General features: G+C 34.4%; 1 protein-coding gene across 6 annotated transcripts in view; it reads right to left on the bottom strand.

Moving 5' to 3' along the window:
* NUMB (NUMB endocytic adaptor protein) overlaps positions 1 to 27144 on the bottom strand; it is a 178309-nt gene that overhangs the window by 76273 nt on the left and 74892 nt on the right. For all 6 annotated transcript variants that reach the window (XM_074290081.1, XM_074290085.1, XM_074290083.1 and 3 more), the window contains one exon: positions 25395 to 25535. In XM_074290081.1, coding sequence (XP_074146182.1) covers positions 25395 to 25520 — 126 coding nt within the window. In that variant the 5' untranslated portion in view covers positions 25521 to 25535. The remainder of the gene's footprint in view (positions 1 to 25394; positions 25536 to 27144) is intronic.

Here is a 27144-nt window from a genome sequence, read left to right as displayed (position 1 = left end):
TCAATGTATTGATTTGATCAACTGTGCCAAATTTTTTCCTTTCTAAAAAAAAAAATATGATTTGTTTTTTGGGATGGTTCTCTAGGACAAGAAAGGATACTATGGTGATGGTAGAAACAGAAAACATCAAGAACAGTTTAAAAAAAATTTAAACTGTCTACCAAGTAATATAGCAATAGATTCAATTGAAGAGGATACTGTTATAAGTAACATTCATAACAATATCAAAGAAACCCTATAAAAATAAATGAAAAATTTGACTCTCATGAAGAATATCAACTTAACTGAAAATATTTTTTAAATGACATACTTCAAAACTGACAAGTTTGAATGCAAATTATTTTCAAATTTATTTTAACGTTTTCTTTCCCTAGCTTTTACTTTCCTTGGGATTAGCTTCCTTCTAAGAAACTTACTAATTTGCTAGCTACCTTGGAAACCAAAGAATAATTTGTTTCTTTAACCTTTAACTACAAGTGAAACAACAGTGGAGTAATAGAAAGTTGGTCTTGGGAGCCAAGCAGAATTGGCCTTGGCACATAATGGGATGCATGACTTATGCACTTAACCCAGTGGTGTTAAAAGATGTGGCTGGGGGAGGGGGGAGGGGAGGGAGAAGATGTGACTGAAAAACTACCATATGCAGCCAGAATCCAATCAAAATGTAATTGGGAACTATTTAACAAAATAAATGAAAATATAGGTAATATTAAAATGTGCTTTTATAAGTTCACAAGGGGGCCACAGGGATTGTTAGGCAAGATTTAGTGGACCTGTTTCTATTAGAATTTAACATCACTAAAAACTTCTTACCACACCCCAGTCAACTCTCTAAAATGGTAAATGTAGATATGCCAAACTGGCATGATAGAAGACATCTTCTTACCAGGATTCAACTACATCAATGAAATTACAAGACTGGATCAAAAAACCCCACAAAACCCACAAAAACCCCAAACTTAAAGACTCTAAAAAAATTCTGTTCCTGATAATTCTCTAACCCTGAGGAGAGAAAAAGGAAGCAACTGTTTTACTTTAGGGCTTGGACAAGAAGAAGGATACTCTTTTCTGTTTTCCTTTTTTTTTTTTTTTTTTTTTTTTTTTTTTTTAAATAAACCTTTATAAGTCATTTATTTTATTATTCAACAAACATGTTGTTTGTTGTCTATTTTATAAGAGATGGTCTGTACAATCAATGCAAGGTACTAGAGAAACAGGGCCACCTGTGACAAAGACCAAGGTTTCAAGAAATTTAAATTAAAGTCATGCAAACAACAGGATGCTAGGGTGAGATACAATCTCACTGCAATCTCAGCTACAGACAGCTACAAAGAGCTAAGAGATATCCGAAAATATCCTTTTGAGCTGCTGGGGACCACACATCTTGAAAGCTTTCATAGAAGAAGTACCATCTTAATGACACTGGAGAAAAAAGGTGCATTATCAAAAAGACAAAATAGGGGATAGAAAAAAGTAGATAGCCTGAATAAAGGAAACTGAAGAGGATGAAACAAGAAGGGGAATGAAGGAGAAGCAAGGACAACATTGTGTGAAAGTGAAATACTGTACTATTAAACACATTTTAATATTACACTTTTGTATTGTAATTGTAAATAATCAATATTTACAATATTCAATATTAGTGACAGATCTGAATTATATGATTTTCTACAAAACAGCATCACAGGTAGATTCATTCAATTAAAACCTTCCTCAAACCACTGTAGTTCAACAGCAAAAATCTTCATAGTAGTTGGTCAGAGTTAGGGCCAACTCTGACCCTAAAAGAACAGTGGGCCAGAAATAACTGGGGACAGACTAAACACTAGGAAATCAAAGGATTTAAAACAGAAGAGGACCTTCAAGATTGAATATATAGTTCCTTCAATTTACAGATTAAAAAAAAAAAAAAAACCTGAGGTCTAGAGAGGTTGGGTTAGTTAACCAGTATCAAACAGGGTAGCAGAGAGACTGTAGCAGTACCTGGTTGGAATCTATATTCTCCGATTCCAAAAACTATGTAAAGTAATATCAGTTCATTTACAGTTTTATTGCCTGGAACAAGTCATTTTATAAATAATAGCTTTGTTGTAAAACTAGTCCATTAAGGACTAATTTATTTTTTTATTTTAATAATTTTTATTTACCAGATATATGCATGGGTAATTTCACAACACTGATAATTGCCAAACCTTTTGTTCTAATTTTTCCCCTTCCCCCCAGATGGCAGGTTGAGCAATACATGTTAAATATGTTAAAGTATAAATCAAATACAATATATGTATACATGACCAAACAGTTGTTCTGCTGTACAAAAAGAATTGGACTTTGAAATAGTATAAAATTAACCTGTGAAGGAAATTCAAAAGGCAGAAAAAATTAAAGGGATTGGGAATTCTGTTGTTGGGTATAGCTGGTTCAGTTCATTACTACTCTATTGGAACTGATTTGGTTCATCGCGTTGTTGAAAATGGCTACATCCATCAGAATTGATCATCATATAGTATTGTTGCTGAAGTATACAATGATCTCCTGGTCCTGCTCATTTCACTCAACATCAGTTCATGTAAGTCTCTCCGGGCCTTTCTGAAATCATCCTGTTGGTCATTTCTTACAGAACAATAATATTCCATAATATTCATATACTACAATTTATTCAGCCAATCTCCAATTGATGGGCATCCATGTAGTTTCCAGTTTCTGGCCACCACAAAGATGGCTGGCACAAACATTCTTGCACATACAAGTCCCTTTCCCTTCTTTAAGATCTCTTTGGGATATAAGTACAATAGTAACACTGCTGGGTGAAAGGGTATGCACAGTTTAATAACTTTTTGAGCATAGTTCTAAATTGCTCTCCAGAATGGCCAGATGTATTCACAATTCCACCAACAATGTATCAGTGTCTCTGTTTTCCCACATCCCCTACAACATTCTGCATTATCTTTCCCTGCCTGTCATTCTAGCTAATCTGACAGGTATGTAGTGGTATCTCAAAGTTGTCTTAATTTGCATTTCTCTGATTAATAATGATTTGGAGCATCTTTTCATATGACTAGAAATAGTTTCAATTTCTTCATCTGAGAATTAATTGTCTGTTCATATCCTTTGACCATTTATCAATTGGAGATTGGCTTGATTTCTTATAAATTAGAGTCAATTCTCTATATATTTTAGAAGTGAGGCCTTTATTGGAACCTTTGACTGTAAAAATGTTTTCCCAGTTTATTGTTTCCCTTCTAATCTTATCTACCTTAGTTTTGTTTGTACAAAAACTTTTCAATCTGATATAATCAAAGTTTTCTACTTTGTAATCAATAATGATCTATAGTTCTTCTTTGGACATAAATTTATTCCTCTTCCACAAGTCTGACAGGTAAACTATCCTATGTTCCTCTAATTTATTTATAATCTCATTCTTTATTCTTAGGTCATGAACCTATTTTGACCTGACCTTTGTGTACGGTGTTAAGTGTGGGTCAATGCCTAGTTTCTGCCATATTAATTTCCAATTTTCCTAGCAATTTTTGTCAAACATTGAGTTCTTATCCCAAAGACTGGGGACCTTGGGTTTGTCAAACACTAGGTTATTAAGAGTTATTGATTATTTTGTCCTTTGGACCTAACCTATTCCACTGATCAACTAGTCTATTTCTTAGCCAATACGAAATGGTTTTGGTAACTGCTGCTTTATAATATACTTTTAGATCTGGTACAGCGAGGCCAACTTTATTTGATTTTTTTTTCATTAATTCCCTTGAAATTCTTGACCTTTTGTTTTTCCAAATGAACTTTGTTGTTATTTTTTCTAGGTCATTAAAAGTTTTTTGGGAGTCTGATTGGTATAGCGCTAAATAAATAGATTAGTTTAGGTAGTATTGTCATCTTTATTATATTTGCTTACCCTATCCAGGAGCATTTAATATTTTTCCAATTGGGTAGATCAGACTTAATTTGTGTGAAAAGTATTTTGTAGTTTTGCTCATATAGTTTCTGATTTTCCCTTGGCAGAGAGATTCCTAAATATTTTATACTATCAGTAGTTACTTTAAATGGAATTTCTCTTTGTAACTCTGTTAGATTTTGTTAGTGACATATAACAATGCTGATGATTTATGTGGGTTTATTTTGTAACTTGCAACTTTGCTAAAGGTGTGGATTATTTCTCATAGCTTTTTAGTAGAATCTTTGGGGTTCTCTAAGTATACCATCATATCATCAGCAAAAATTTGGTTTCTTCATTATCTACTCTAATTCCTTTTAATCTCTTTCTCTATTCTTATTGCCAAAGCTAGCATTTCTAATACAGTACTGAATAGTAATGGTGATAGTGGACAACCTTTTTCACTTCTGATCTTAATGGGAATGGTTGCAGTCTTTCCCCATTACATATGATGCTTATTGATGGTTTTAAATAGATGCTACTGATTATTTTAAGGAAAAGTTCATTTATTCCTATACTCTCTAGTGTTTTTAATAGAAATGGATGTTGGATTTTATAAAATATTTTTTCTGCATCTATTGAGATGATCATATGATTTTTTTTAGTTTGGTTATTAATATGGCCAATTATACTGATAGTTTTCCTAATATTGAACCAGTATTGCATTCGTAGTATAAATCCTACTTGATTATGATGTATTATCCTGGGAATGATCTTCTGTAGTCTTTTTGCTAATATCTTATTTAAGATTTTAGAATCAATATTCATTAGGGAGATTGGTCTATAGTTTTCTTTCTTCGTTTTCAACCTACCTGGTTTGGGTATCGGTACCATGTCTGTGTCATAAAAGGAATTTGGTGGACTCCTTCATTCCCTATTTTTTCAAATAGTTTATGTAACATTGGAGCTAATTGTTCTTTGAATATTTGGTAGAATTCACCTGTAAATCCATCTGGTCCTGGAGATTTTTTCCTTAGGGAGTTGATTAATAGCTTATTCTATTTCTTTTTCTGAAATGAAACTATTTAAGCAATCTACTTCCTCCTCTGTTAATTTGGAAAGCCTATATTTTTGGAGGTAGTCATCCATTTCACTTAGGTTATCAAATTTATTGGCATAAAGTTGGGCAAAGTAACTCATTATTTCCTCTAATTTCCTCCTCATTGGTGGAAAGTTCCCCCTCTTCATTTTTAAGACTAACAATTTGATTTTCCTCTCTCCTTTTTCTAATCAGATTTACCAAAGGTTTCTCTATTTTATTGTTTTTTTCATAAAACCAACTCTTAATTTTATGTATTAGTTAAATAGTATTTTTACTTTCAGTATTATTAAATTCTCCTCTTAATTTTAGAATTTCAAGTTTAGTATTTGATTGAGGGTTTTAAATTTGCTCTTTTTCTAGCTTTTTAAGTTGCAAGCCCAATTCATTGATCTTCTCTTTCTCTATTTTCTTCTAGTAAGCTTCTAAAGATATAAAATTTCCCCATATCACCACTTTAGCTACATCCCACAAATTATGGTATGATATCTCATCGTTGTCCTTATCTTGAGTGAAATTATTAATTGTGTCTATAATTAGCTGTTTCATCCAATCATTCTTTAAGATGAAATTATTTAGTTTCCAATTACTTTTTCATCTATTTATCCCTAACTTTTTGTTGAATGTAGTTTTTATTGCATCGTGCTCTGAAAAGAAAGCCTTTACTATTTCTGCCTTCCTGCATTTAATCTTGAGATCTTTATGTCCTAATATATGGTCAATTTTTGTAGAGGTTCCATGAACTGCTGAGAAGAAAGTATACTCCTTTCTGTCACCATTCAATTTTCTCCAAAGATCTATCATACCTAATTTTCCTAATATTCTATTTACCTCTTTAATTTCTTTCTTATTTGTTTTGTGGTTTGATTTATCTAATTTTGAGAATGCAAGGTTGAGATCTCCCACTATTATAGTTTTCTTATCTATTTCTTCTTGCAACTCTCTCAACTTATCCTTTGGGAAGTTAGATGCTATACCACTTGGTACATATATATTTAATATTGAAATTGCTTCATTGTCTATGCTACCCTTTAACAAGATATAGTTTCCTTCTTTATCTCTTTTGATTAGATCAATTTTTGCTTTTGCTTGATCTGAGATACGGATGGCTACCCCTGATTTTTTGACTTCACTTGAAACATAATAGATTCTGCTCTAGCCTTTTACCTTTACTTTGTATGTATCTCCCTGCTTTAAATGTGTTTCCTGTAAACAACATATTGTAGGGTTCTGACTTTTGATCCAGTCTGCTATTTGTCTCCGCTTAATGGGAGAGTTCATCCTATTCACATTTACAATTAAAATTACTAATTCTGTATTTTCTGCCATCATATTATCCCCAGATTATGCTTTTTCCCTTGCCCCCCCCGAACTCCTTCCCCAATATTAAACTTATGAGCCCCACTTGCGTCACGCAGCCCTCCCTCTTTAGTATCCCTCCTTCCTCTCTTTAAATCCCTTTCCCTTTCTTGTTCCCTTTCCTTATTACTCTTTTCCTTTACCCTTTTCCTCTCCCCCTTTTTAATGAGGTGAGAGTTTTCTGTAAAACCAGTATGTCAATTATTTTCTCTTTGAGCCAATTCTGATATGATAGGTTTTCTTTGCCTCTTTGTGGGATGTAATTTCCCTCTTTTTATCTTCCCTTTTCCCTTTTCCTGACACTATCCCCTTTCCATTTCTACTTCCTTTTTTTTATTTTTTGGTTATATCATTAAAATAAAATTATACATGTAATCTTAATGTATATCCACAACAGAAATACAGTTCTCAAGAATTTCTTTTACCTTTTTCTGCTTCTCTTGAGTCCTATGATTGGAGATCAAATTTTTTGTTTAGATCTGTTTTTTTCCTTAGAAACATATGGAATTCATTTGTTTCATTAAATGTCCATTTTTTTCCATGGAAGAAAATGCTAAACTTAGCTGGGTAGTTTATTCTTGGCTGCATTCCAAGTTCTTTTGCCTTTCGAATATATCAGATTCCAGGCCCTTCGATCCTTTAATGTAGAGACAGCCAGATCTTGAGTGACCCTTATTGTGGCACCTTGATATTTGAATTCTTTTTTCCTAGCTGCTTGTAATATTTTTTCCTTAGTCTGAAAGTTCTGAAATTTGGCCACAATGTTCTGTGGAGTTTTTGGTTTGTTTTTTTTAGGGTCTTTTTTCAGAAGGTGTTCAATGAATTCTTTCAATGCTTATTTTACCTTCTGGTTCTATTACCTCTGGGCAGTTCTCTTTGATGATTTCCTATAAAATAGTATCTAGGCTCTTTTTTTCATCATAATTTTCGGGAAGTCCAATAATCCTCAAATTATCTCTCCTAGATCTATTTTCCAGGTCATCGTTTTGGCAAGTAGATAGTTGACTTTTTTCTCCAGATTTTCATTTTTTTGGTTTTGCTTGACTGATTCTTGGTGTCTCAATGAATCGTTCATTTCTATTTGTTCAGTTCTGATTTTTAGTGAGTTATTTTATTCATTAGTTTTTTTACTTCTTTTTGTATATGTCTAATTGAGTTTTTAAATGAGTTGTTTTGCTCTATGGAATTTTTTTCCATTTCACTAAATTTGTTTTTTAGTGAGTTATTTTCTTTTCCCAATTCACAAATCCTACTTTCTTGGGAATTCTTTATCTTTTCCAATTCACAAATCCTACTTTCCGGTGATTTCTTTACCTTTTCCAATTCCCTAATTCTGTTTCCCTGCACTTCCTGTGAATTTTTTACCTTTTCCAATTCATATTTCAGGAATTTGTTTACCTTTTCCAATACACATTTTAGGAGGTTGTAACTCTCTTGCATAGCTTCTCTTTCCTTTCCCCATTTTTCTTCTATCTCTCTTTTTAGATCTTTAATAGTATCTCTAGGAAATCATTATTTGGGGTATTGTCTGGAGGCTGTCTGCTGTTAGTTTCCCAGGGTTGGAAACCCACTCTTTTTCTGTATAGAAGCTATCAATCATTTTCTTCATTTTTTTTACTCATTTTTTTTTTTAAGCCTTCAAGGTCTACCTTCAGTGCAAGGAGATTATCAGCTTCCTCTGCAGAGCAAGGATGGGTATATGGACAGTAAGTGTCCTCTCAATGGGCTGCAAGGAACAGCCAAGCTGCATGAGGGCTCTGGGAAGAACGCTACTTGGAAGTGAGTGGGTCTGGCTATCACAGGTTGGGCTGTGTAAGTGCCCTGAAAGGAGCCCTGCTGTGAGGATTAGTGATCACCCTGGGCCTAGAGGTTAAGCAGCAAAAGTATCACTGCCCCGCCACAAACGCCTGCTTTGAGTATTAGCAGTCACCTTATCCCTCACCACATCGAAAGTATCTCTGCCTGGGGAGCACAGTCAAGCGGGGGAAATTCAACTATCCCAGGCCAAGCCCCTCACTGTGCAGATGAGAGGCTGCCCCGGGCTGTGCCCCTGCTGTGTGTGACTGCTCCCCAACAAGAGCCCCTCGCTGCAGAATGCCAGGAATGTGTTATGGTCTGTGCTGAGTTACTTCCAATGCTAGGTGGGCACAGCCAGATCCTCTCAGGCTCTGGCGTCCCTCAATGTACCAACTACCCTAGGCTCCAACTTCTCTGCTGATCCACTACTCTGCAACCAAAGCAAAGCAGTCAGGCTATGGCAGAGAGCTCTACGTAAATCTTCCACCCGCAGAGGTGGAAGATAGCTCCCGAAGCTATCCCTGCCCTGCACTGGTCTACTCCCACCACCATAGGTCAAATCTTTTCTGGCGATATTCCAGATTCTCTTCCACTGGTTAGTTGTTGTATTTCCAATCTTCATGGGTTTTGCCAGTCAAGCACTGTTTTTGAGGCTGAATTAAATAGTTGGTAGTGAAGGAATGAGAGAGCTTAAAAAATCCCGTGTGGCTTCTTTGCCATCTTGGCTCCATCCCCCCACAAGGACTAATTTAATCCACATTGTTGGCCACAAGCCTTGGAATCCAATTTACAATAATATCACATGCAGGAAGACCAAGGACAAAAGAAACACATCTTCCCACAATGACTATATAAGAAAGAAAATTCCCCAGTAGTCATGTAGTCAATAGCATTCAAGTTAAAAGAGCTCACAGATATAGCAACCCTCTAAGTTATTTATTCTCTTCACCACTCACAGCAACCAACTCCTATCAAGCCTAATGTCTATTGGCTGACCAGTGAAAAAGAACATTGTTACCTGAGAATGATTTTCATTGAACAAGGTTTAGGACACATTCATCCTCAACATGGTCCTAGTCAGCTAGAGGGTGTCAGTACAAAAAAACTATGTATGTCATCAACTAAAATTTCTATTAAGGGGCATTTCCAATATCTATATTTTTTTTATAAATTATAATGACCTTGAGGCATTGTTAGACACAGATTTCTAAAGCAGACTATATTTAGCGTGATTTGGGCATTTATTTAATTTTTCTGCAAATTAACCACAATGTGATTTGCAAGAAAATTTTCTATAAAGCAGAAGACTCAATTAACCAAAATTATCAATGATCAAACCAGAAGAACCAATTAATCATCCCTTGAACATGATGATTAAGATATTTTTTAATTCAGTTACTATTGTGTAATGGGGGAGGAAAAAAACCCTATAGCTGCAACCTTCTTCATAATATGTTTTATGAAGTCATTAAGTCACTACTATTCAAAATAATAACAATAAAACAATCTTGATTGGCTAGAATGCTTAGAGAATAAAGCACACTTGGTATGAAAACGGGATCAAAAACAGACTCCAAGATATATTGTCTTTCTGAATAAAATCCTAATAGCATCTTCACTTTTGTGTTAATTGCTTATTAGCTATGAAAATGGTATGACCAAAATAATTGGTTTTTTTTTATTAATTTTATATTTATAAAATTTTTTTGACAGTACATGAGTAATTTTTTTTATAACATTATCTCTTATATTCATTTTTCCAAATTTTCCCCTCCCTCTTTCTACTCCCTCCCCTAGGTGACAGGCAATCCCATACATATTAAATGTGTTATAGTATAACCTAGATACAATATATATGTGTGTAAATCCAATTTTCTTGTTGCACATTAAGAATCGGTTTCCAAAGGTATAAGTAACCTGGGTAGAAAGACAGTAGTGCTAACAGTTTACATTCAATTCCCAGGGTTCCTTCTCTGGGTGTAGCTGTTTCTGTCCATCATTGATTAACTGGAAGTGAGTTGGATCTTCTTTATGTTGAAGATTTCCACTTCCATCAGAATATATCTTCATACAATATTGTTGTTGAAGTATATAGTGATCTTCTGGTTCTGTTCATTTCACTCAGCATCAGTTCATGCAAGTCTCTCCAAACCTCTCTGTATTCATCCTGCTGTTCATTTCTTACAGAGCAATAATATTCCATAACATTCATATACCATAATTTACCCAACCATTCTCCAATTGATGGACATCCATTCATTTTCCAGTTTCTAGACACTACAAAAATAGCTGCCACAAACATTTTGGCACATACAGGTCCCTTTCTCATCTTTAGTATTTCTTCGGGATATAAGCCCAATAGTAGCACTGCTGGATCAAATGGTATGCACAGTTTGATGACTTTTTGTGCGTAGTTCCAAATTGCTCTCCAGAATGGCCGGATTCTTTCACAACTCCACCAACAATGCATTAGTGTCCCAATTTTCCCACATCCCCTCCAACATTCATCATTATTTGTTCCTGTCATCTTAACCAATCTGACAGGTGTGTAGTGGTATCTCAGAGTTGTCTCAATTTGCATTTCTCTGATCAGTAAAGATTTGGAACACTTTCATATAAGTGGATATAGTTTCAATTTCATCATCTGAAAAATGTCTGTTTATATCTTTGGACCATTTATCAATTGCAGAATGGCTTGATTTCTTATAAATTAGGGTCAGTTCTCTATAGATTTTGGAAATGAGGCCTTTATCAGAACCTTTAACTGTAAAAATGTTTTCCCAATTTGTTACTTCCCTTCTAATCTTGTTTGCATTAGTTTTGTTTGTACAAAAGCTTTTTAATTTGATGTAATCAAAATCTTCTATTTTGTGATCAATAATGATCTCTAGTTCTCCTTTGATAATAAATTCCTTCTTCCTCCACAGGTCTGAGAGGTAGACTATCCTCTGTTCCTCTAATCTATTTATGATCTCATTCTTTATGCCTAAATCATGGACCCATTTTGATCTTATCTTGGTATATGATGTTAAGTGTGGGTCCATATTTAATTTCTGCCATACTAATTTCCAGTTTTCCCAACAGTTTTTTTTCAAATAATGAATTCTTATCCCAAATGTTGGTATCTTTGGGTTTGTCAAAATTAGATTGCTATAGTTGTACACTATTTTGTCCTGTGTACCTAATCTGTTCCACTGATTGACTAGTCTATTTCTTAGCCAATACCAAATGGTTTTGGTGACTTCTGCTTTATAATATAGCTTAGATCAGGTACACTTAGACCACCTTCCTCTGACTTTTTTTTCATTAATTCCCTTGAAATTCTCGACCTTTTATTCTTCCAAATAAATTTTGTGGTTATTTTTCTAGGTCATTAAAATAGTTTCTTGGGAGTCTGATTAGTATAGCACTAAATAAATAGATTAGTTTGGGGAGTATTGTCATCTTTATTATATTCGCTCAGCCTATCCACGAGCACTGAATGTCTTTCCAATTATTTAAATCTGACTTTATTTTTGTGGCAAGTGTTTTGTAATTTTGCTCATATAATTCCTGACTTTTCTTTGGTAGATGGATTCCCAAATATTTTGTTTTGAATGGAATTTCTCTTTGTATCTCTTGCTGCTGCATTTTGTTGGTGATGTATAAAAATGCCGAGGATTTATGTGGATTTATTTTGTATCCAGCAACTTTGCTAAAGTTGTGAATTATTTCTAAACTTTTTATTAGAATCTCTGGGGTTCTCTAAGTATACCATCATATCATCTGCAAAGAGTGCAAAATAATTTTGACTGGGGAATCCAATTATTTAAGTGCTAGTTTAAATTTTTTTTTTACTGATGTCTTTTCTTTTAGGCAAAAATGAATGCCTGCAGCACCAAATAACAACAAAAATTAGGTGGCATGACTGTTAGCACAGTCTGAGCTAGAATTTAGCAAGACAAAAACAGCCTTGGGCTTAACTGGGCCTCCCTTCCCACCGTCGCCACCACCACCACCACCAACATACACCCCTAATTCTAATCTAATCACCAGCAACAATGCCCTTTTAAAATTTGTTATTTTTTTAAACCACTGCTTTTTGACAATTTGCCACCAAGGGGCAGGGAAACCCCAGAGTCTAAAAATAGCAGTGATCTCCAGACCACAGCCTCTGCTATAGTCCTGATCTGGAGCTACAGAAAGAGAAGAACTCCTGCTGTGGCACCTGCCATAAACATTACTTTTTCCTCAGTGCTGCAGACTCTTGCAGACTGGTCCCCCAGTCATGGAACTGTATGTGCTGCTTCTCTGGTTCTGGAGTCAGAGGCCTGAATGCAAAATCCCAACTCAGATTTTTATTGCCTGGGTGACCTTGGACAAAGCTCTTTTTCCAAATAGATTATACAGTATTGGAATTAATTGTTCTTTAAAGGTTTGGTAGAATTAACGTGTAAATCCATCCAGCCCTGGAGGTTTTGGGGTAGGAAGTTCATGAATGGCTTGTTCAATTTCTTTTGCTAAAATGGGGTCATTTAAGCATTTTATTTTGTCTTTTGTTAATCTGAGCAATTTACATTTTATAAATATTCCCCATTTTATAAATATTCCCCCATTTCACTTAGATTGTTAGATTTATTGGCATATAATGGGCAAAATAACTTCTAATTATTACTTTAATTTCCTGTTCATTGTTGGTGAATTCATCATTTTTCATTTTTGATTCCAGTAGTTTGATTTTCTTCTTTCTTTTCTCTAATCAAATTAACCAAAGTTTTATATATTTTGGACTAGATGGCCTCTTGAGATTCTTTCTAGCTCTAGGTCTATGATCTTGTGAGTTCTAGCCTCAGTTAAAAAGTCAGAGGATAGGAAGGGGGAGGGAAGTAAGAGGATAACTATTTAGATTAGGCACAGATAGCCCAGGATGCAAGTTCTTCTCTGTAAGGGGCCTTTAAATGGGTGCCACAGCAAATCGGGAGATTGAGGCCCGGAAGTAATTTCTGTGGATATTAGGACTGCCCTTGGGCGGGATCCTGGCCATATTGAGATAGCTTCGTAATGGGTGACTCTCTCGCTGATTGGCTGTGTGTGTGACCTCACAGGCCCTATGTAAGCCCACTGCAGGCAGCAATCGCGATCTTTAACCTGGCGTTCTTCACCTTGGCTTCCTAGCCTGGGTGGCCAAGCCAAGATGGATAGCCAAAAGAGGTAAGGGTTTTGGTAGTGAACACATGGGTCTTCTGACCAGGTGTTCACTCGGGAACCAACAAGTCAGGGCATCAGTCAGGGCATTATGTGAGGAGGTATAATAAAGGCTTTTAAGATTACACGTGGTTGTTCTTAAGTGCGCTACCGGTTATTAAGCTATAGATTCAAGAGATCGTGGCCAGAGACCTTTGAAGGCCTCAAAGGAGGTGAGCCAGGTAGAGTTCACACTGCAAAGGACAGTGGTCAAAGGTACTCTGGTGGGTCTAGGACAGACTAGTAATTGTAACTGCCGAGAGAGCACGTTACAAAATGGCGCCCCACGTTGGGCGCCAAATGCTGGAACTCTATCTTTCCAGAAATCAGCAGGAGTCAGGATCACTAAATGTCTTTATTCTAGCTCTTTTCCGTCACCTCCAACGCCAGGTCACGAGTGCAAGTGAGCGTGAGTTCCACCACCCAAGTTTCTCTTACTCCTCCCACACAAGTCACTTCCCTCTCTTTGTCTCACCAATCAAGTCAGCACAGAACAGCTGGGGAGGGTCAACCTTAAACAAGTTAATAGGGAACCGTCCAATTGGCAATTAGTCTCACGGGCTTCATCATCCAAGTGCATTGCTCAGTTCTAGCCCTTTACATCGAAGACCCATGTGTTCACTACCAAAACCCTTACCTCTTTTGGCTATCCATCTTGGCTTGGCCACCCAGGCTAGGAAGCCAAGGTGAAGAACGCCAGGTTAAAGATCGCGATTGCTGCCTGCAGTGGGCTTACATAGGGCCTGTGAGGTCACACACACAGCCAATCAGCGAGAGAGTCACCCATTACGAAGCTATCTCAATATGGCCAAGATCCCGCCCAAGGGCAGTCCTAATATCCACAGAAATTACTTCCGGGCCTCAATCTCCCGATTTGCTGTGGCACCCATTTAAAGGCCCCTTACACTTCTCAACTATGATTTACATTGTCAGATCTTTGGAAAAGAGAAGAATTTATGACCAAAGAATTTGAGAACATTCTGAAATACAAAATGGATAATTCTGATTACATTAAATGTACATAAAAAGTGAATGTACATGTATATAATTTGAAAAAATAAAATATCAAGAAAATTTGATTACATTAAATTACATGTAATTTGCATAAGCAAGACTAATGCAGCCAAGATTAGAAGGGAAACAGAAAGCTGAGAAAAAAAATTTACAACCACTCTTTTGATAAAGGCTTCATTTCTAAAATATATAGAAAACTGACTCAAATTTAAAAGAATACAAGTCATTTCCCAGTTGATAAATGGTCAAAGGATATGAATAGACAATTTTCAGATGAAGAAACTAAAGCCATTTATAGTCATATTTTTAGAGGGCTCTAAATTACTATTGATGAGAGAAATCCAAATTAAAATGGCTCTTGACATTCCAGTCACACCTGACTGGAAAAGATAATGAAGATGTGGGAAAACTGAGGACACTAATGCATTGGTTGGTAGAATTGTGAACTGATCTAGCCATTCTAAAGAACAATTTATAACTACGTCCAAAGGGCTATCAAACTGTGCATACCCTTTGATTCCACCACACCACTACTGGTTCTATCTCCCAAAGAGATCATAAAAGGAGAAAAAAACACCCACATGTACAAAAATGTTTGTAGCATTTTTGCACATGTGGGTCTTTTTTTCCTCTTTTGTGTTTTTCCTCTTTTATTAACTGTTTGTAACAGTTTTTTTTGTAGTGGCAAGGAACCGGAAAGTGAATGAATACTCATCAACCAGAGAATGGCTGAATAAATTATGCTATATGATTGTAATGGAATATTATTATTATTCTATAAGAAATGATGACCAGGCTGACTTCAGAAAAGTCTGGAGAGACTTACATGAACTAATGCTCAGGGATATGAACAGAACTAAAAGAATATTGTACAGGGTAACAGTAAAATTATGGCATGACAATTATAATAGACTTGGCTTTTCTCAGCAGTTCAGTGATCCAAAGTAATCCCAATAAACTTTGGATGGAAAATGCCCATGGAATCCAGAGAGAGAACTATAAAGACTGAATGTGGATGGAAGCATACTATTTTCACATTTCTTTTGTTTTTTGGATTTTTCTCTTTCTCATGTTTTTTTCCCATTTGTTCTCAGTCGTCTTTAACAACATGACTAATATGGAAGTACATTTAACATAACTGTACATGTATAACCTATATCAGATTGCTTGTTGTCTTGGGGAGGGCAGAAGAGAGAAAGAAACATTTGAACTCAAAAATCTTACAAAGACGAATACTGAAAACTATTATTACATGTTATTGGGGAAAAATAGTATTAAATTAAAAAAAAAAAAAAGATGGACCTCTTCCTTTTTCTAATAACAGATGAGGCAACCACAGAAAAGATAACCAGGAATCTCCAAAACATATTGATAGGCAAACTATCAATTGTAACAAGAGTATTCACAAATTAGGGCAAGCCATATAGAAATCTCTTCACAGTAAAAAGTAAACAGCAGCCACTGAACAGAAGGTATGGCAAATCATTTCTCATGCTGGATAATCATCATGTAATAGCAAGGTTTCTGAATTCTCTAGTTAAATGGAAAAAAAACAAACAAACAAACAAACAAAAAAAAAAAACCCAAAACTAAAAAACACAAAAAACCTCTCATAATTCACCTGGCCATGAAGACAGACATAATCAGGTGGTTTTGGAAGAAGCAGATGAATGGCTGAAACATCATGACATGGACAACCCTCTGGATATATATATAAAGGCTATCTGATTCATGGTAACAATAGGACACTCTAAGTTTTTTAGACTCTCCTCCCAGGCCATGGCTATAATTTTAGGGAAAACTGTTCTCCAAGAGATACATATCACACATGTAATTATAGTTAACATTTACACAGGACTTTTAAAGTTTTCAAAGCACACTGATTTGTACAATGATTCAAGATAATTCCATACAACTCAGGATAAGATATGTAATTCACCTCCAGAGAAGTAACTGAGTGGAGATAGAAATTCCACCCCCCTCCAACTTTCTTTATTTTCTTAGACCCAAGAAAGCAGATATTGATTTCTAAACATAGTGACTTATTTCTCTACCTGGTACTTTATCTCCACTTTTGTTTCCTCAGATAATAGCTGCTAACTCATGAAGAGTCCTTTCTAAGATTTCTAAGTATATGCAATATGAACTTTAAAATATGATAGCTAAAACTACTTTTTAAAATTGCTCTACACCATCCACACTTTTAAATTTCCGCTCCTGGTGAGACTTACACCTATGTAAGACATAAGGTAATTTGGGATATGCACACCTGTCTCTTGCATGCATTCATAGTCATCTACAACCTAATTTCTAGTGGTGTCATATTCTTTAAATGATTCCCAGATAAGTAATGTCTGACATCTTTTTCAATATTCACATTCACACCAGGCACCTTTTATGCTTGTTGTTGTTTCTTGGCCCCGGCCAAGTACTGCATACAAAGTAAAATGCTTTGAACTAGTGCTGATCAACAATGCTGCCACTTACCCAGTGACATGGAACCTGGATCCCAAATATTCTTTAAAAAGCATAATTTGCTAAACTGGATCTTCTGAGCTTAAAAGAAAGGGAGTAGGTAGGGCTAATGAAGCCTTAAATCCTATTCTTGTATCTGGAAATCTTTATGACCATTGTTGTAAGGACTTTCGAGAGAGAGAGAGAGAAAGAGAGAGAGAGAGAGAGAGAGAGAGAGAGAGAGAGAGAGAGAGAGAGAGAGAGAGAGAGAGTGTGTGTGTGTGTGTGTGTGTGTGTGTGTGTGTGTGTGTGTGTGTTTAACAAAGTAAAGGAGATCATTCTCTGCCTTATTTCTTACCTATTCTCAAAGACCTTCAGTGAGGGGAAGGAATTAGTTGAGTTCTGAGGTTCCATTATGCTCTAAATTCATATCCCTCTAAGATGGTGTCATTTTATGTGTTTCAAAATATTTTACTAAAAAGAGTGGTGCTTTATATGAAAGGGTGTTCCAAATCACTACTGATCAGAGAAATGCAAATTAAGACAACTCTAAGATACCACTACATACCTGTCACATTGGCTAAGATGACAGGAAAAGATAATGATGAATGTTGGAGGGGATGTGGGAAAACTGGGACACTGATGCATTGTTGGTGGAGTTGTGAAAGAATCCGGCCATTCTGGAGAGCAATTTGGAACCATGCCCAAAAAGTTATCAAACTGTGCATACCCTTTGATCCAGCAGTGCTACTATTGGGCTTATATCCCAAAGAAATACTAAAGAAGGGAAAGGGACCTGTGTGTGCCAAAATGTTTGTGGCAGCTATTTTTGTAGTGGCTAGAAACTGGAAAATGAATGGATGTCCATCAATTGGAGAATGGTTGGGTAAATTATGGTATATGAACATTTCGGAATATTATTGCTCTGTAAGAAATGAACAGCAGGATGAATACAGAGAGGTTTGGAGAGACTTACATGAAACTGATGCTGAGTGAAATGAACAGAACCAGGAGATCATTATACACTTCAACAACAATATGTATGAAGACATATTCTGAGTGAAGTGGAAATCTTCAACATAAAGAAGATCCAATTCACTTCCAGTTAATCAATAATGGACAGAAACAGCTACACCCAGAGAAGGAACCCTGGGAATTGAATGTAAACTGTTTGCACCACTGTCTTTCTACCCAGCTAACTTATACCTTCGGAATCCAATGCTTACAGTGCAACAAGAAAATTGGATTTACACACATATATTGTATCTAGGTTATACTGTAACACATTTAATATGTATGGGATTGCCTGTCATCTAGTGGAGGGAATAGAGGGAGGGAGGGGAAAATTTGGAAAAATAATACAAGGGATAATGGTGTAAAAAAAAAAAATTACTCATGTCAAAAAAAATATAATTATAAAATTAATAAAAAAGAAAAGAAAAATGCTCTAGCCAGATAGCATTCTGGAAAAAATAAAATAAAATAAAAGAGTGGTGCTGACTTGATACATGGAAAGGACATCTAATGCAAGTAAGCTATAATGACATTCTCATCTTCTCTTTTAGTAAAATGCTCCCATGACCTGTCCTCTCTAAGCTTTGAGACTGGTCTCCAGCCTAGCTTTTCCCTTCTACCTTACAGCTAGAAGGAAAGTCTGAGTAGCAACCTCAGTCAGATTTCTGGCTTTCTAAGAAACTTTTATATCAGGGACCTGCAAGAAAGCATTTTTTTAATCCTCTGGCCGGCTTTTAACTTACTACACTAATGTGTTGTATTACAACATCAAATTATGTTAAATGTGGATATGAATCATATTTTTCCTCTAGCACTAATCAGAAGAAGTGTTGGGACCTAAATAAAGAGAAGATTCTAAGCCTGTTATCATTCCTCAAACAAATCCTGACCTTTTCTGGTTAGCTTTCAATCTGTCTATTCCTATCTATTCTTGTCATCTCTATGAACAACTAGTTTTAAATAATCTTTGCAGAGACAAGCCTCTTCTGACCCTTCAATCAAACCGTTCATCATGAGGCATGTCTTCCCTTCCTCCCTGTGTCTCTTATATGACCTACCCCTTCTGCTCTGAGGATAGAAATCAAGCCAGTCAAAATGGAATCAGAGCACACAGAGGAAGTTTGATTTCCCCTTCCCCCCATTCCCAATTTTTTTTTGAGATAATAATGCTTCCATCATCCTTCTTGAAATATTCTGCAAGTGAATTTATAGTTTAAATTACTCCTGGGCTGCCACATCACTTAGCTTGGAAAAGATTAATTTTTGATTATTTTCCTGCTCTGTTTTCCTTGTTGTAATGATTGCTTTATCCAAACTTTTTTTAAGTTGAATAAACTGGACAAATTATGATAATTAGAAGCAACATTTTTTCATTATTTGTTTCTCATTTTTCAGCACCATTAGTATATTTGAATAAATTGAGTTGGTACAACTCTAATTACATTAAGTGTCTACTTGTCATTGCTGTCTTGTCTCCTAATCTAATGTTGATTTTGACCTTTGGTATAACTAGTTGATAGTCTGTCTGGACACATAGAGCCGATTCATGAATTAGCCATTAAATAATAAATAAGTTCTTCTTTTAGATGCCAACAATTTTTTGTGACATTGTTTGGTATTTACCATGTCCATATTTTCTGACTTTTATTGAAGAAAATACTTATGATATATGCTGGCATGAAGATTTCTGAAAATTCTACAATCCTTTGATCTCTTTTACTTCCTAATTCCAAATCTTATTTTCCAATCCAATTTGCTGCCTCCTTCTGCATTTACACTTTCACAACAAAGTCACCAAATGATTTATTAGACTTAACAAATTCTTCACATAATTGTTCTATCTTGTCATCCTCTGCAACAGACACATAAGAAGCACTTATCCTCATAGATGAAGCAAGGAAGAAGTTTGAAGGGGTTCCTATATATATTGAAGTTAAAATCACCTATTTACCTATACAAAGGACTGAGACAATGCACTGGGACAATGCACAAAGGACAATCAGAAAGCCTAAGTTCCAGTTACACAGGTTTACCACTATAGTAAGAACCTTAAGCATCTCCAAAAAAGGTAGGGGTGAAAGGTGAGGATGAAATGTTTACTGGCTTAGATGATCTCTAAAGTCCTTTTTCTAGCTCTAAACATTAATAACTGGTTGATGTAAAATACAAATATGTGGCTTAGTTAAATTCTGCTCCCCAGAAAATTACAAGAGCATCCTACTTCAATAAAAACAGAAATTAAACTGTACTTAATGTTATAACCAAAACTCTCAACTAAGGTCTCCAACTTTTCATTAAAACGAGATTATATTATATCTACCAATACAAAAACTAGACTACCTGAGAAAACAGTGACTAGGTCTAAGATTTTTGGATTATAGAAACATTTTTCTAGGTATAAGGTAGCTCATTAAAAAAAAAAAAAAAAAAAAAAAAAACAACTACTGAGATTCACCGAGTTATACTAATATATTATGAATGAATTGTTATGTTTTTGCTCACATGTAGCTAATAAAAGAGGGGGGGGGAAGTCAATCATTATACTTTAGACAAACTTTCATATATTCAAAGTTTCTATATACATACACATTTTTCCCCCAGATCATCCTCATCCCAACCCTACCTCTATATCATACTCCAGTGTGAAGGGAAAATGATGACACAATAAGGTACAAAGAAAAAGTGCTGAACTAAGTTGAAACCTAAATTATACTCCTATCTCTGCTACTAATTACTAAGTCACTTAGGGCAAGTGACTTCACCAGTTTCTTCATTTGAATTACTTTCAACTGGATAATGATTCTTCTTACCATAATTCTATGAATACAGATATTATACAACTGTTATACAGTTTTCTTTTGTATTATAGATGAAAACATTACCTTTGGAGTTGATAGCACTATGAACTAGTTTGTAACTTAAAGCACACAAGACTAAACTACACTATTATTGCACTACACTTCTGCATTGTATAATCTAAGCCATATTCAGCCAGTTGAATGAAGCTGAATAATCTAGATATGTCTTTTATCCTTTTGGTTTATCCAGTATGGACAATTATATTAAATTCTTATATGTAGCTTAGGATTTCAGTAAGAGGTCTCTCAAAATTTTGACTTATAAAATGAACCTATCGCTGTATGTTGGCTATCAACAGAAATTTTTAAACTTCAATAAAAACTGTTTCTTTTCTTTGGACTTTATATGCAAGATATTTTCCATGAAGCTATTAGACACTTAGGGCAAATATATATTTCTATACTTAATATGCTTAATGCTCCATGTTCAACTTGCTTAAGTTAGTGAAATATTGAATAGTTATCTTCACAGTCACATTGTCATGGAGTCTTACATTATATATATATATATATATATATATATATATATATATGAGATATTATAATTATATATATGAGATATTATAATTATATATGTATATATACATATATATGTGTATATATAAATATGTATATATGATATTATAATTACATATGTGTATATATATATATATATATACACACACACGTATGTATGTGTGTATGTATGTAAGAGGCCTTGTCTTCAAACAAGAGTGCCTTCAAGGCTTTATTTTGTTCTTCCTAGCCAACTTCCCAAAAACTAAGTAAATTAGAATTTTCTATTACCTATCCTTCTCAGTTGTGTGACTATGAAAAATAATAACCCATTTATAATACTTTAATGTCTGTGTTGCGTTTTCTTCACAACAGCCTCTGAGAAGTTAAGAGACTTCTCCACAATCACACAATCACTAAATGTCTAAAGTGGGATTCAAACTCATGTTTCCTGATTCCAAGTGCATACAGCTAACAACTTTGCAGTATTTCAGTGTACCACTAAAAAGAACAGTAATGAAAGAGGCTGTGAAAGCCTGTCTTTCCTTTCTCATGTTTTCTTTAAGTATGTACTTATGTATTTTGCACCAAAGAATGCTGAGCACATATATTAGACCACTGAATAAATCATTACCAGCATGGGGTAGCTTAGTTATTAGTGTGAGCACTGTTTTGAATGTTCTTGACTATTTTATTTAACACACAAAATGGCATTTTTAATCCTTAAAAGATCTGATCCCCAAATGCTATCTGGCAGGTCACTCAAAAGGATAAGATTTAGTCTAAACAAATATGATCAGAACAAATATGTACTTTTACTGCTTATACATTTAACTTTCCATCTAGTAATCCCTATTTGATCACGCTGGAATGTTTCCTGGAAACTATTAAACATTAGGTAGCATGTTTTCTATAGTTCTTAAGTAAGACAGTAAGATAACTACCAGTTCATTTAACAGTGTGATAAAATAATTGGGTCAATTTATAATAAACATAACTAATATACTTATGTTGGACTACATTTCCCATTACCCCTAGCTCAATTTTCACAAAATCTGAAGACACATTTGACCTCCACAATTAATTCAATGGTATTCATTTTAACCTATATTATTACATACAATCAAATGATCCAACATTTTTACTGGATCAAAATTTAATGGCCTTACATTGTTCCTAGCGTCTTAATACACAACAAAATTTAGTATCTAATACAAATAGAATCTTAGTATAACTGAATTGACAATTCAAATAAAGGTCCTGGGGCAAATATTATTTCAGTTATAACAATTCATTATCTCTGGAAATAAGAGTTGACACTATAATGCTAATCTACAGAACAGTAAGCAGATACAAGTTACAACTGTGAACATACACAAAAACTTAACTTATTTACTGTTATTTACTATATTAGCATTCTCAGTCTTTTTCATATCTAATCACTAGAATGTGAACATACAACAGCAGAGATTAAATTAGTTGGAAATTCACTTGTAATCTGTGCCAAATATCACAAGTGATATTTCTATAGCCCAGAAGTGACTTACCCAGCAGGTTAGTTGGTACATATAATTACTAACCCACAATGTTTCAAATTGTAATGTAAAACAAACTGCCAGATTTTTTTGGCACTGACAATTTTAGTATGAACTGTTTCCAAGTTGCTTAAAAACAAAGATTAAAAACATTTCTGTAATATAGCAAATGCTTAAATACAGATATAGTTTTGTTTCTCAGTCTTGAGAAGATAAAACAGGTCTAGCCCAGAAACAAAGTAATGTCTGGACAGGAGAAATTTTAATGGTCAAACCCAGTGAAATGTTAAATGTGAAATAGCACCCATTTCATAAACCTTCAGACCACATCCTCTGCCTCATGAAGGTACACCACTTTCACTTCAACTGCAATGAAAGTTGAGTTGGACTTCCTTGGACAACTCTAGTATCAATCTTCCCATCTCACCCTGTGAGATCCACTTCCCAAGCAAACATTCTAATTTATAATAAGTACCTCACACACTAAATACACTTTAGTTAAAGGCTGGACAGGATCTCTAGAATCACTCTAGGAGTGATAAAAAGCAAGCAACCACTGATCCAGGTATGTTCAGAATAAATCTATTTCAAACCTATTAAAAAATGTATTTCAGGTTCAGAACTATTTTTGATAGAAGCAATGGGGAAGGATTCAAGAAGACTTAAACTAAGAGCCTCTAACCTATTCCAGACAGGTAAGCTATTTCCAGTTTATAACATTCATTTCCTCTTTGTGAAGCCCAGCTTCTCTGGTTCAGTTTTCTATGCATGTGAGAATTATAGAAAAAACAGTGCATTATATTTTATCTTCTATTAAACAATAATAAATCATATACTTCTACACAGATCCTTAGAACCATGTCTTTAGAATGCTACACAATATATTCACTATCTGTAAATACATAAATTCTAACTTCATACTTTTAAACATTTCACTTTTTAAATCAAAAGATCAAATATTTTCAAATCACATTATCACATTAGGTGATTAGTTCTCAAAAGGCAGGCTGTGGTTTTCTTATTTCCAGTTAATGCTATGGATTTCAATTAGAATATTAATATTCCATAAGTTTTTTTCTGCTAAAAAAAAAAACCTCACAAATTAAGTTTAGATCAACTAAATCTATGACAAATGAATGGAAAAAATAAAATTTTCATTTTAGAGGTATAATTTAATATTTAATATAAGGATCCATGATCTCATCACCACAAGTACTTGTTTTACAAATGTAGATTACAATATAGTTACATTTTTTCATCTAGTGTGATTTCCAGCCATGTCTTTCCATGAAGGCTTCACCTATGATGCAGGACACTTTCCTCTGGTTATTTTCATGTTCTGCATAAATTTGTATAAAATATGTGGATTATCTACCTGTTTTACCTCATTCTCTGTACATGATTCCTCTCGTTCATGATTCTTGTCCTACAGGATTACCAGGGGGAATATTGCTATTAAAAAAAAAAGATTTTGCACAGTCGAATTCTTTCTTTTCATTAGTTAACTGTAGCACCTACTCAAGATATAACTACTGATAGATTGCCTAACCAATAAATAATATTTTTCTAATACATAAGATTTTTTTCTCATTTCTGAAAACTTATTCTGAGTTTCATTTGGTTTTTTTAAGAGAGAATAACAAGAAAATGAAAAAAGATTCACAATGTCATATAACTTGCTAGAATGTATATAAATCAATACAAAAGATTTAACTCTTCAATTTAATGTAAAATAATGAATCCTTAAAGGTACTTGATGTGACTTAAATGAAGAATAACTAGTTGATGTAAGGAAGTTTAACAAAAATGTCTTTTTTGGGGAGGAGGGGGAAGCTGAGGCAATTGAGGTTAAGTGACTTGCCCAGGGTCACATAACCAGGAAGTGTTAAATGTCTGAGTCACATTTGAACTCAGGTCCTCCTGACTTCAGGGCTGGTCCTCAATCCATTGTGCCATCTAGCTGCCCCCAACAAAAACTTCTAAACTAAATCAATGGTAACTGATTAAGTTTAATTTCTGTTTGATCAAAAATATAATTCAGGTCTTTGAAGCTAAAAACTACATTTCCATCACAAAATGACTCAGACAATGGATATCTAAGGAACAAATTTCTAAATTACTGGTACTTTATGATTAAAAATTTAAAAACAAAACAAAGTTTGTGAATACATTTAGAACAAACTACAGGGTTAGTTAAAAAAAAAAAAATCCTTTGTTTTAATCTTTCTTTCTAAAACCTATCACTTTTCTGTGTATTAGGAAGTATCTTATAGTAAACAGATTCATAGAATGTTAGAATTAAAACAAACTTTAATGTAAGCTTCTCTTTTTTAAAGACTAATTTCCCCATCTTATACAGGCTAGAAAAAGAGGGACCTCTTGCAAAGTTTAATCCCACCATTAATTAGCAGGAATTTGATCATCTTCATTTCAAATCTAAGCTAGTTTGCCCCTCCTTACGCAAACTGAAGACTCCTCTTTTTCTGAGGTTCACCTGTGAATATTGTACTAAGGATAGACACATGACCTGAGTAACTCACTGTGGTCTCTGCTAAGTAGTTGATTTTAACATTTTAAAAATTTCATTTGCCTGTCACATATAAGTAAAGTTTGCCAGCTAGCTTTGACAACAAAATAGGCTCTCCCATAACACTGATTTTTACCTTAACTGGAAAACTACACTTTCCAGTACGAACACCCTCTTCATCTGTTTGCCATTGATGTGGACGACTGGCCTCAGGAACATAGACATCTTTCTTTCTCCTAAAACTTTGCCGCAATTTATTCATTTTAACTTATACAACCTGGAAAAATAGAAAGTATAACAAGAATTATTAAGAAGTTAAATCTTTTTAAAAATTTAAATTCAACAATGCTACCCACCACCACTTCACCCCAAAAGACACATCATATGATGAGGACAAAATACTTGATTCAAAATCAGAAGGCCTGGTCTCATCAGTCAGTGCTCATACTTGTTGGGTGCTTGGATGCCTATATGTAGGTTAATTAGTCAATCTCACACTAAGCATTATTTTTCTCATTTATAAAATGTAGAACTCTAAGAGTGGATAAAATCATAACCAGATAAAACTCCAAGAAATCACATTTCAAAAAATAAAAAGTTTAACATTTTAAAAATATTTATTTATTGAATGACAGGGAAAAGTGAGAACAGAAAAAATTTACCAATCATCACTAGGCAATGGGGAAAAAAACCTTGAAAACAGCCAGAAATGTCATAGGCAAAACCCAGAGATTCCAAGTCAAAGAAAAAAATATCCTAAGAAAAATGTAATGGACCAAGAAATCGATCAGAATCATGTAAAACTATGGTGCCAACAACTGTAAAGAAAATTTATAATACCATATTCCAAAAGGCAAAAGATAAAAGATTTAACAACCCAGTTCTTGATGCAAAGACGCAAACTGAAACTAAAGTCTAAAAGGAAAACGTAAAAGCCAAAAGAAACCTAGAAAGGTAAAATATATTTTGAGGAACTATAAGTGACTAAAGGATAACGAAATGCTCACATTTTAACAGGAAGAGAAAGAAAAAAAAACTTTTAAGAATTTCACTTCTCTTTAAGAATCACAAAGGGAGCTAAGTAATATATAAATACAAAGCCTAAGTGTAATTCCATTCTTTATTTCTTGGTATTTAAAGGGGGAGAGAGAGAGGAAAAACGAAGGGAGGGAGAAAAGAAGGAAAGTATGATTGATATCTTGGCTTGACCTGTTCACTAGTGTTCCCTGGGAATTACAGAATATTGGAAAAAAAGTCTTTCAATTCTTCTAAAGATTTCTAATTCAAAATCTGCAGTATAACTGAACAATTCTCTCAAACTGGTGGGCAAAATACAGAAGCCATTTTAATAGTTTTTGAATATAAAATCAATTTGAAATTTTCCATATTTTTAGTAAAACAAAAACAATGGAAAAAGTGAGTTTAAAAAAAATACAAAGGGACACTAAGCGTATATGGAAAATATAACAAAAACCTAATATACCAATAACACAAAGAGTTTGTTCTTAATCTAGAATTAAATTAAGGCAAGATATTTCTTTTTCCCCCTTTTTTTATGATCTCTTTGGGATACAGACCCAATAGAGACACTGATGAATCAAAGAAACAAACCGCTTGATAGTCCTTTGAGCATAGTTCCAAACTGCTCTCCAGAATGGTTGGATTCAGTTCACAATTCTACCAACAATGTATTAATGCTCCATTCTCCATGGAAATGTTAATTCCTATATGTCCTCCAACATTTATTATTATCTTTTCCTGTCATCTTAGCCAATCTTAGAGGTGTGACATGGTACCTCACAGTTGTCTTAATTTGAATTTCTCTATCAAGAGTGATTTAGAGTATTTTTTCATGTAACTTGAAATGCTTTAATTTCATCTGAAAA

Source organism: Sminthopsis crassicaudata, chromosome 2, assembly GCF_048593235.1.
Source record: "Sminthopsis crassicaudata isolate SCR6 chromosome 2, ASM4859323v1, whole genome shotgun sequence".
Taxonomy (NCBI): Eukaryota; Metazoa; Chordata; class Mammalia; order Dasyuromorphia; family Dasyuridae; genus Sminthopsis; species Sminthopsis crassicaudata.
This window is presented reverse-complemented; position numbering and strand designations above follow the sequence as displayed.